Source organism: Artemia franciscana, chromosome 19 (genome assembly GCF_032884065.1).
Source record: "Artemia franciscana chromosome 19, ASM3288406v1, whole genome shotgun sequence".
In the NCBI taxonomy this organism is placed as follows: Eukaryota; Metazoa; Arthropoda; class Branchiopoda; order Anostraca; family Artemiidae; genus Artemia; species Artemia franciscana.
Window position 1 is genome coordinate 32,258,960 of NC_088881.1, and position 12,467 is coordinate 32,271,426.

The 12,467-nt window shown below is 35.6% G+C and overlaps 1 protein-coding gene across 2 annotated transcripts in view; it reads right to left on the minus strand.

Moving 5' to 3' along the window:
• Positions 1-8,797, minus strand: part of LOC136039572 (hormone-sensitive lipase-like) — a 56,864-nt gene extending 48,067 nt beyond the window's left edge. The window contains exons 1-2 of one of the 2 annotated variants that reach the window (XM_065723417.1): positions 8,664-8,797; positions 1,399-1,568 (exon numbers count right to left, since the gene is read on the minus strand). In XM_065723417.1, the coding sequence (XP_065579489.1) occupies positions 1,399-1,548 (150 nt within the window). In that variant the 5' untranslated portion in view covers positions 1,549-1,568; positions 8,664-8,797. The other variant, XM_065723418.1, reaches the window with a different exon arrangement.
• Between the last annotated feature and the right edge of the window lie 3,670 nt (positions 8,798-12,467).

Consider the following 12,467-nt stretch of genomic DNA (forward strand, 5'->3'; position numbering starts at 1 on the left):
TATCCTTTTACCCCCTCTACATGCTTGAGAATAGCTGTTTACTCTTTACTAACTCAACAATAGTGGGTCAAATCTTGACTGGTCTGGAGAAAATGCCATATTAATATCTAGGCTATTAAATGCAGATTTTATTAGGAGATACTTCGTCATTTCTGCTGCCTGTATAAATAACTGAAACAAAACTTCTTTGTAACAAATTTAGCCTACAACTAAATTAAATCTATTGATTTCCGATTCAATTCAATTTTCGAAGATCGACAAAGCCCACAATTAAATCTAAAATAATCAAATAACATGAATTTTCAAAACTATGGAAGGCTAATGCAGAATCAAAACTACTTCGTTTGGATTCTATAAATTTTTATTTTTCGAAATTCCATACATTAAGATTCATATTTTTTAATTTTATACTTATAAAGTTTTTATGTCCATAAAGTGTATATAGTTTATACTTGAGTAAAATTCTTTCCCAGTTGTTGATATGTCGCACCAAAAGCCAAGAGCAATTGACTCCCAAGACGCCATGATTAAGAATACAGTCTCTTTTATTCAATCCAAAATTGAAAAAATCTCCAACTTTTTAGAAGAGTAACGGGTTTCTTTTTCTTTCTATTTCATTACTTGGAGATATTAATACATGATCTCCACGCAATTCCAGGCCCTATGGCAACTGATATCGAGCCCAGGTCCCATATTACCAAAAAACGAACTTTTTCGCATGCTGACAAAAGTTTGCGTAGAGCACGTACTGATTACGTACTGATTGTGTACAGAGCACGTACTGATCTCTTGATTTTCTGGCTTCGGCTTGGAGTATTATGCGTGGTAGGGGGCAAATCATCAAACGCTTCCCGTATTTTTCCCCAATGTTTCTCCAGGTACCCATTTAGAGCTTGGTCGACTTTGTATGAGCTTACAGGGTCACTCCTGACGTTTCAAACGTCTTGGAGCACCAAGACTTGAACCCCTATCTTCAGGATTTCAAGTCTAGAACGCTAACCAATTGGCTAGGATGCATTACCAAGCAGAGATCAATCCCACAAAAACCTTTCACAAGGCAAAGTAACAACCTAATAAGACTCTATGTTAAAAAGAAGTTACCAATTTTGTCAATAAGCTTTTGAATATATGACATAACGACAAATTATTTTATTATATCTGTATGATTTATGACAATTAAGTTCAACATGGAAACTAAATTATTTTTCAGGTATCATTAAAACTAAACTGTGATTTAATTTGTTAAAACGTATGAAATACCAAAATTTGGAGTTTTTATTGGATATTAGAGACCATGGGCTGTTTAATCTTCCCATTTCTTTTGTTTAGCTTGCTATATAAGTTTGATTAAATGTTAAGGAAAGTACTGTCCATGAAGTGATTATTTATACCACTTACTTTTTCATAATTTCCCAGCATTTTATTCATAATTTCGGATATTCTTCCAAGCGCTACTCCCAGATTTCTCATTCCAACAAAACGATTTTTTCCAAGAGCAGGACTTTTTGCTGCTATGGCCACTTCTTTCAAGGCCTCCTTCAAAATCATCTTCTCTACTTTGAAATATCCTGTAATTAAATTACAACTAAATTAAATATGCTTCTAGCAAGTACATTACCTATTCTAAAAATATCTTGTTTTAGGTTTCATATAAGTCATTAAACCGAAAAAGGGTTTGGAGTACCAATGACATTCAAATGAAAACATTTTTATCCCCTGGCCCCATATTCCAACAAAACGATTTTTTCCAAGAACAGGTCTTTTTGCTGCTTTGGCCTTTTCTTTCAAAGCCTCCATCAAAATCATCTTCTCTACTTTGAAATATCCTGTAATTAAATTACAACTAAATTAAAGATGCTTCTAGCAAGTACATTACCTATTCTAAAAATATCTTGTTTTAGGTTTCATATAAGTCATTAAACCGAAAAAGGGTTTGAAGTACCAATGACATTCAAATGAAAACATTTTTATCCTCTGGCCCCATATTAGGTCTATTCATGCCCAAAATTTGTGATTTTCTACGATTTTTCTTTTGAGCTGCGTTTTAGGCACCAGGTTTGAAGCGTGTCTTGAGCGGATTCGACAAAAATCGTTTTCAGATTCTCCATGCTTAGCCCAGCTAAACTTTAAAGCATTTTTATCTTACGAGTTCCAGGCGAGTTAAACATAGGTTTCTCAATATTGTAACAGGCCAGAATAGCATGGTTAAACACCGGTACTCAGCAGAGCCAAACCCATGTTGAACACTGCATGCAAAACGATAATCTGTACAACCCGTGTCATACTCTGTGTTGGATGCAGGTGGCCTGAAAACAGAGCTTTAATTGTTACACATTTTCTAAGATTTTTATTGCGTAGATTTCCGTCTTTTTTCAAAACAGAATCGTAAAAGAGAACAAGCGGATATTACTTTTGCTGAAAGCAAATTTCTGAAAGCAAATTTTATTTCTGTATTTAGTTTTTAGATTCAATCTAAAGATAGCAAACTGGACTTTCTTTTAAAAATCAATTAAATAGTATTGATTACTCTACTATCAGCCTTGAGGAAGATATTGAAATTAAAGCCAAAAAACTAAGTGACACTCTCTAAACAGCAGCAAAAAAACTCAATCAAGAAATTATTTGACAAAATGCCCATTTTTTCATTAAAGAAGTTTTTTTCATTATGCCTTGCTTCATGCATATAACTACGGTTGGACTACAAAAATATTCCCAAGGATATAGAAACAGTCCATGATAATTCCAATTAGAAAACTTTTTGAAAAGGTGCTGCATAGGTTAGAATGGTTTGTAGAAATTAATAGAGTTCTACCTAATTCACAGGCTGGGTCTGGTAAGGGGCGTACTACTGTAGACTATATAATCCAGCTTGAGGCACTACAAGAAATGCCATAGATAGTGGTGAGATCATGATAACTGCCATAGTTGCCTTTGAATTAGCTTTTGACCATGTTTGCAAGTATTTCATTTGTCAAATTCTAAAAGAGATAAACTTCCCAGATGGAGTCATTAAGTTCCTCTTCAATTATCTATCTGATAGAAGCTACCAAGTCCAGGTGCAAAATGAGCTATCCAATATTTCAACATCACATGCAGGGCTCCCATGGGGGTCCATATTCAGCCTTAATAGTTTTAAGTAAGCTTCAGTCCAGCAGTGATTCAATATCCAAGCTTAAATTTGCAGATGACTTCGTTCTTTGATCAGCAGGTAGAAATGTAAATATTATTGCCAAAAATATTAACTTAGTATTAAAAGAGTTAGCAGCCTTTTCTGCTGCATTTTCCCTGCCTATCTCCAATTCTGAGACAAGTGCAATCATATTCCATAACAAATAGTCCATCATGCTCTTAAAATTATTTGTCAACAATGTGTAAATAAAATATGCTTTAGCATTTAAATTTCTAGGAGTATGCCTGGATCCAAGACTGACTTGGCAAAATCAAATCAAAGGTGTAAAAAGTTCATGTATGCCAAGGTTACTCATCCTTAAGCACCTGGCAAGGTCAAAGTGGGCTAATGCCCAAGAAATACTCTTTGATTTTTACAATAGATTTATTTGTTCAAAGATTGAGCATGCCATTGCATCATACAGAAAATGTAGTTAAACCAATCTTGCCAAATTAGAAACAATCCAGGGTATAGCTATCAAAATTGCCCTAGGGCTTTATCCTCAATGCCCCTCTAACAAAGTAAAACACTTAACTGGTCTGCCCTCTATTATAGAAAGACAGAATATGTTGATCATCAAATATTACAGCAAGATACAAGCTATGGGTCATTGGCATTATATTTTTAAGCCCACTTTTGTCAAAGATGGTATCTCACATAGTTTAAGGTGTAGCATTGCTCTCAGACACTAAAAGCGCCCTTTAGCTCATTGATAATATCTACTGGAGGGCCATGGATACAGACCTGAAGACAATCAGAGCTCAATTAATCAGTCTCCAAAATAGCCTGACTGACCTATGTACCAGCCTTATTTACCAGTACTTTACTTACCAGCCTTTACTAGCCTTACTTACCAGCATATCACCAGCCACCAAGGCATCAAATATAATGAGGGAGCAGACCAGCTAGCAAGTGGTTCCTTGTGTAATCAAATTAACCCCAATTTGAAGGACCAGACCTTCAGAGAAATACTTAGAAGAAGGGTTCCTTCTAACATGAAAATTCAAATTCCATCCTTTTGTCCATCAAGGGCAGATAACATTCTTTATTATAGAATCAAAAGCAATTCTTTGTTCCTGAAAAAAGAGGAGTTTACTTGGCATAAACAAGCCAATCCATTTTGCAGACTTTGTAACTCAATTCCAGAATCCTTGGACTACCTGATTTTTTAATGTCAATGCATTCAGCAGGAAGTAATCAACAATAGAAGAATCTTCAGTGAGGCAAACCTCCAGCCTGACATCAATATGTTGCTGCTTTCAAGTCTACCAGCTAACACTGAAAGACATCTATACAAAAATATTTTCGATTTCCTAAGACATAATAATATATGAAAGTAGATCAAATAGATGGTAGCAAGACTTATTCCTGACCCATCATCACCTGCAGATTGAAAATCATAGTAAAGCCAAATGGAGACCACTCCAGAAGGCCTGACATTCCAAGAAGAAGATATGTAGCCTAACAAGTTATTTTTTAAGTCAAATTTACCAAAGTAATTTAATGCATTTTCGCCAGAGTTTTGCTATGTTATGGTAAGAGATATCACCAGGCAAAAAAATAAAAACAAAATTCAAAAACAAAAACAGCTTTTTGTCCAATTGCTGTTTTTTAGAGTTTTGGTTATTGTTGAGTCATGGTCAATCCTTGCTTACAGTTTATTACCACAAACTGTTGGATCAATCTTCAAACACAGATATCAGGTAGCAGAATATCAAATAAAGACCAACAGTTTGCAAGAAATATGTCCAAAAATAAAACCATATTTTTTCAATTCTATTGTTTCTATCTTGGGATTAGCCTCATCTACTTAACTTATTCATTTGCTCAGCTGCTTTCCCAGATCACAGAAAGATCCTAAACTGCAGTTGAACCCCTCAATTGAATATGGGACACCTACCAAAAATATTACAGGGAGGAAGGCACCAGAATAGCAATGGTGAAGGAAGAGGAAATGGAATACATTTGAAAATAAAAAAGTTGGACAAAAAAATAAATTCTCAATGAAGAAAGAAAAGTACTTAATTTTTACATTCCAAATGTAGCAAAATTCAACATAACTTTAAACAGTGAGGATTCCTGGCAAAAGATCAATTCCTTTAATCTTCATGCATTCAGTTATTATGTATTAAACATTAATATATTACATTCTTGATCTTATCATCAGTGGTTCAGTTTACAGGTACAAGGGTTCAAACAAGAGTGATGGTAGCAACTCAAACTAAATATGGCAAGTTTTAAAAGGTTTGTAATTTGAGTTTATAACTGGATTATGACAAATCAATGTTTCTGGACTATATAACTTCAACAAGAGAGAATTATAATCAATTAGTAAGTTTTTAACTGATATTTTAACACTTTTTTATAGACAAAATAAGAGAAAGGGGTATCATCTTAAAGTTTCCATTTAGTTTCCAAATAAACAACCATTACATTTGGAAAGAACATAAAAAACTCATCAAGTGGTATGTTTACCTAATTCATAGCTCAGTTATGGAAATATCTTCAAGTTTACCATTAGATCCCTCCCCTTCTCTACACAAGTACCATACTTTTATTTTATAATGGTCATCTAAAATATACCTTTTTCATTAACTCCCTTGTATTTGAAGACCTTTGACAATTAAATAGAACAGTAAAAGAAAAAAAAATTAAAAATCACAATCCAGTAGTCAAAGTAAAAAAATAAGTTTTTTCTAGCACAACTCACAAGAGAATCTTTGATGAAAGGGAATAACCTTATCAGCATTATTATTTTACTAGCATAGGAAGAAAGGTCTATATTTCAATGATCTCAGTCTAGTTTTTGATGGTTAGAAAATAATGGAGACAAAAATTTTGGAAAGTAGTGAAAAAATTCTGTGAAGTAAAATGAAATTTATAGTCACTAGGGGTTGCCACCCTGTGCAACAGGTGATTTTTAGAGAACTGATTATTATTTTTTCCAGAGAAACATAAAAGATTTTTTGGGGGGAGGGGGTCAACCTCTTTGTAGTTCCATCAGTCTGCAATTTTGGTCACATTATCAGCAATGTCTATGTTAAATCTGATCCTAAGAAAGCACATGTTGTCAATAATATGCCCATCCCAAAATCCAAAGACAAGCTCCGAAATCTCTATAAGTGGAAAAATCTTCACATATGCACTAATCTCTGTAAGTGGGAAAATCTTCACACATGCATCAAGGTCATTGAGCAAATCTGAAAAAAACTACTCTCAACTAGAAAAAGAGCTACTTGCTATAGTTTATGGTTGTTGGCACTTTTGCTGCTACCTGTACAGAAGGAAAGTACAGGTCTTCACAGATCATTGGCTTTTCAAATCAATATTAACAAAGCCTTTCCATACAATTCCACCAATGATTCAATGCCATATGATGTATATCAAGCCATACAACTTGACTTTCAAATATAGGGCCAGTAAAGAAATCCCTGTTGCTTACACATTTTCTAGACTCTATCTTCCATATTTCAATAAGAAAATGAATGAAGAAATCAAAGTCTTTGTGCACTTGTTTGTAAAAGCCAAACTGCTACTGATAGCAAACTTGAAAATAAGATCAGAGACAGCTGCAAGCCTTGAAAACAGTCATTTTAAGGAATGGCCTGGTCCTAAGAGGTCAAGCCCTAACAAAACAATTCAATACTGGCACATTTACCAAGACCACTTAAGACACAACAATATGATGTTTGAAGGTCCTAGAATAGTTGTTCTCATTGTTTTCAACAGGAATGACAGAAAGGGTTTATACTCAGCAGATTTGGGCTGAGACAAGACAAAACAAAGAGCCAGAATGATTATTTACTGGTCAGGCATCAGAAAAGATATTCAGGGTTTCATCTCTAATTGCTATGCCAGTATTCAGACATTGGCCAATGATCAGAAACAGCCTATGATTTGCATGCTAATCCTCTCACTACCATGGCAACATGTTGGATACAACATATTTGAGCATAATGGAATTTAGTACATGATAGCTGATTACAAAATCCACTACTTTGAGGTAGATAACCTAACTTGCACCCCCTACTGCCCAGGTGGTCACCAAGCTCAAAGGGCAGTTCACATAACAGGGATACCAACAGTTTAACTCCAGTAAGTTTAGGCTATTCAAAATGAAGGTGGTATCTAGCACAGAACTTCTAGCCCTTAACACCATATATTAAATAGGCTTGTTGAAGTGTGCATATAAACCAGTAGAAGAATTTTCAACAAGTCCATGATAAACAGGCAAGACCTATACATTGGCATCCTTGAATACTGCAAACATACCCATGGACATTATGGTGGCACCAGCCTAGCAGTTAATAAGCTGCCAGTCCTCCCTGTTACAGAGCAGCATTTAGGGAAGCAACTTGTGCCTAAATGAAAATTCTGCTACTAAAGAGAAAAATATAGAGTACAGCAGAAGAAGTATCATGACAGGACTGCAAACCCCAGCCAAAAATCCAAGTAGGACTGAAAGTGAGTGTCCTGATGGCACCTGGTAGTCCCTGGAAAATGGGTACTATTATCCAAGTCTGGACTCAGCCACAGTTATATACAGTTGTTAACCATGATGGATCAGTGATTCAATGCAACAGAGTAAGATTATCTCAGAGGACAGATAGAAGAGAAATTAATCAGTGAAGACATGAATTTGGACTAGTGTTGGAAATCCTTACATATGTGTGGTAGCCTAGTTCCTGAGGCTAGCCTAAACAAATGCCTAGCTTATACAGATTATGACAACCTCTGCTAAGGTCATTTATCCCAGCCTAATGTTAAATGACCAAAGAGAACTATTGTTCTATTGATGGAGCCCAGTAACAGCCAGAAACAAAGTAATCCTAGCCAGAAACAAAGTATACCAAACCAGGTCCCAACTAATAGCAAAAAAATACAAAAGACTAGATTTGTAGTGAATGAGAGTACAATAATAATAAGAAAAAGAGAGATGTAGTTTCATGATGCTTTATTTACTTTGGTGTATCCTTGCTTGTTGGAATTGTTGTAGGCTATTCAAAGGTAGCCTACTTGGGTTGGAGCTATTGAAAACTCATACAGCTTGACTTGAGCACTAGGGATTAAACACTATAGGCTACTGATAGTCTATTCTGCAGCACTAGACTTAGACTGAATCAATCTTGGTGGTCTGTCAATCATTTAGATTGCCTATGTTAACTTTGTTCTAAATATAAGGATCCCATGAAAAATACTAAAGCATTATTTCTGTACTTAGTCTTAAGCTTAGAGTGTGGGTCTGTGATTGAACTCCATTACTGATTATCAGTGTACATAAGACTTCTAGTATTGCATAGGCTATGGCTAAATTTTTCCAGCTAGCATAATCACATTGATTTTAGACAAATGAAAGAGAGAAGCAATCTAATTTCGAGGGTAGGCCTATAACAGAGGTCTTACAGCAAATTAACTGTTGAAGTGGTCCAAATACTGGGTAGCCTATCATAGGCCTACACTTTATTGAAGTGATTTAATTTGGGCTACATATTACCTGACAAAACCAATTTTTACTGGAATTTCTTGTCCTATCGAGGGGATTAAAAAGTCATTAAAGTTTTAACGAGAACTTCAGAAGTGAAGTGAATTTCTGATTCTACAACGAGAACTATGTTCTTTTAATTCAACTTTCACGCTCGAAAGAATTACGCCAATACTGCAATTTTAAAAATTATAAGAAGACCCGAATTAAGCCCAAAGTCATCACATTACCACAGAAATAACAGTGACGAGGCCTAGATATGAGATATCTTAGGGCAGAAATTTTGTATTTATTTAATTTGAGAGCCTTTGACATTATTAAATTAGAAATTTTAATCCTCTAAATTATAAGCAATGTTCGTTTTGAACCTCAATGATAACCAGACACATGATTTGCGCAAATGCGAATAAGCCAGATTACAAACCAAATTGATCGTGAACATTTTTTATAGATACATTTTAGAGTTTTCCCTCAAAAATTTTTCCATGTTGGATCAGGACTTTACTTTTTTCTATTTAAGTTTTATATTTGTTTTGTCACACAAATCTAACTGCAACTTAGCTAATTTCAAGGCAGATAAAAAAAAATGAATTCGTATTGGTATTCGTTTATTTAAAATATCTATCGTAGCACTCAAAAATGAACATTAAATTACGCTACTTTTACAATCACAAAACACTTTTACCATACACGTTTACAATTCACTTGTAAAATGTTCTTACGAAATATGGTACAAAGGATTTTGCGAATCTGTTCGCACAGCACTTGACTGGTTTTAGTTTGTTACAATGCCTAGTATGTCTGCGGATTGATACAGATGGTACAAGTATGGATCGGTGCTTCTCGTTTGTTTATATTGATTTCCCAAATTTCATTATTAGCTCATGTCTTCGATCGAATAGGGTGGGCAAATTCAAGAACTCAAGGGCACTTTCGTAGGTGCTGAAAATGGGTCCAAGTATTATCATAGTAGCGCATTTTTGGACATGTTCTAGTTCAACTGCCATGTAAGCCGTGTTCTGAGTTTGGGGGACCCCAAACGGAACAGTAATACTCGAGGAAAGGTCTGATGTAGGTTGTATACGCCAGCAGAAGCTGACAATCAGAGAAGCCTAACCTGCACATACTTGTTAAACTCTGGATTGAGTAGTAACCTTTGTACATAATATTGTCTACATTCAGCTTAAACGAGCAGTCACTTGTAAATGTTGCGCCTAGGATTGTTGCAGAGGAAACAATTGGAAACAGAGCATCTGGAATAGTGATATCTCGCTTGAATGGATTAAATCGTAAAACTTCTGATTTCTGTTCATTAACTTGTAGACTATTCGACTTACACTGGTTGATGAAGTCTGTGAAGAAAGTCGGGTGAGACCACTGCTTCGCTACTGCATTTTCGACTATATATTTGAGAAGTGCAGACAAGTCATCAACAAACTTGAAACGCTCTTCAAATTCTGCAAGGATAGGGCTGATGACGGCAAGAAATAAAAGAGCAGCTAATTTCGTTCCTTGGGGGCATCCACAGGTTAATTCTGGCCATTCAGAGCAGGTATCTTCTGCAAACAAAGGGTAAACTGATTGCCGTCTCCCCTGTAAAATTTTTTTCACTAATAGCAGTATTTGTTTCTTAGCTCCCATTTCTTTAAGATTAGTTAATGCGTTCATGTGTTTTATAAGGTTGAATACTTTTTGGTAGTCCACCAGAAGTAAGTCGACAGTACTATTAAAAGTGTCCAACCACTGGACGATTAAGTAATACATTCGCACTAGATATATTGCTGTGCTAATGCCTTGTATGCAACCATATTGGTACGGATCGATCGCAGGAGCAATTTGTTCTTACAAAGAACGGTAGATAAAACCCTCAGCTACTTTTGCTAAGTTAGGAGTTATCGATATTGGTCTCAGTTGGTCACAGGATTGGGGTATCTTGACTTTTGGTATAACACGGACATATGCAGCTTTCCACATCTTCAGAAATGATTGTTCTGAGAAACATTGGCTTATCACTGATGCCATAGGCTTGGCTAAGAAAGGTGAGTACTCTTTCAGTAATTTCACACGGAATTCACCTGGGTATGAGGCACGGTTGTTACGTAGTCGTCCAATTCTCTAATTTAATAAAATGATTTCTGACATCTCTACGATTTCATCAGTGCTGCTGTTGTCAATGATGTCAAACATTTGTTCATCATTGACGGTTGGGTGGGTAGTACAAATCTGAGTAAAGAATTCATTGACTTCCGAGGCTTTTATCAGACTACCATCTGGGTTATTGATTCGTATTTCGTTTCCTTTCTTTTTCCCACTAAGCCGTTTTACTGCGTCATGCCACTTATGAGAATCTGACTTGAGGAGCGGTGATATTTTTTCACGTATATATTTTTTTCGGGAAGCTCGGAGGGCTGAGAGGACTTTGTTTCTTATTTTGTTTGCATTTAATATGTCTTCTGTAGCATGGAGTTTACATCGTTCTTTGATCATTTTTTATATATTAGTATCTAAACACGGCTTATCCGTCTAACATATCGTGCTTTCTTTAACTGGAAAAAATTCATGGTGCATTTGCATGGTGCAGAATCGAGTATAATGTCTCAACCTTCATATCAATATTTGTTATAATACAAATTGAATCAAAGTCAAAGTTAGCGATCCACCTGCCAAATGTTTGGATGGAGCTTTCACTGAGGGGTCTGTAAACTGTTTTAACCTTTTTTGATTTCGGTATATGATTTCTGCTCTTTGGTTTCCACCAGAGAACGTTGTGGTCTGACTTAGCAAGGGGTTCTAGGGAAACTGGTGGTTCATAAAACACCTCAAGATTCGTTAGTATGAGATCTAGTATGCTTCCACTTTCATGAGTGGGAACGTGGACCACTTGTTTTAGATCCAACACATGTAAAATCCACTTTTTGTCGGTTAAGTTAAAGTCTCCAGCTACGATAAAAGCTGGATTACTGAACTGTTTCCGAAAGTTGTCAACTTGATGCTGCAGAAACGTCACTAATTCACGTCTGTTGCGAGCACCTTCGGGATAGTATACTGCAGCTAGAATTATAAACGAGTAAGTTCTTGGTAACCCTCTCGTTTTGCGCCACAGCCACATTGTTTCATGATAGGAATCTGAAGGGGTATTAAGTTGTCTGTATGGCAAGTCTTCACGGCAATAGATGCCTACTCCGCCTCCACGTCGTGTGTCGTCTCTGTCACACCTAGCATTGAAGAAGTTCAGATAGCCTCTTATAGCCCCTGTTTCACTAATAATATCCCAACATTCGGTAATTATTGCTAATGGTGTCGAGTTGATGCGTAAGACAAGTTGTAACTCGTCCACTTTATTTAAGATAAATAAACACGCATTCGTGATATTTCTTCTAGCAAGAAATACAAAATCCCACCTTTTTGTAGATTGGAGCTTAGAACCTCTACATAAGGGTTCTCTGATACGTAGAATTTGGCTGTGTGATTTTTATTAAGATTCTATGACTTTTATTGCGATCCTTTTGATGTATCTGTTTGTATCAAAATTCGGTTTTTTAAAGTTTCGGTTACTATTGAGCCGCTTCTTACTTATAGTTCGTTACCACGAACTGTTTGATCTTTTTTGTCAAGTTTAGATAAATGAAACCCTCTCTATAAGCAAACAAGTTCAAGATGATCTCTCACAAAGAAGTGTCAAAAGTCCTCTTTTATCTACATTGCATATCTCAAAATTAAAACTTAAAAGTTAGTCAAAAATATTGACAATTTGCTGATGGTATTCTGGTGTGGAATAGACACAATAATATAACTTTACTCCAAAGCATAATTCAG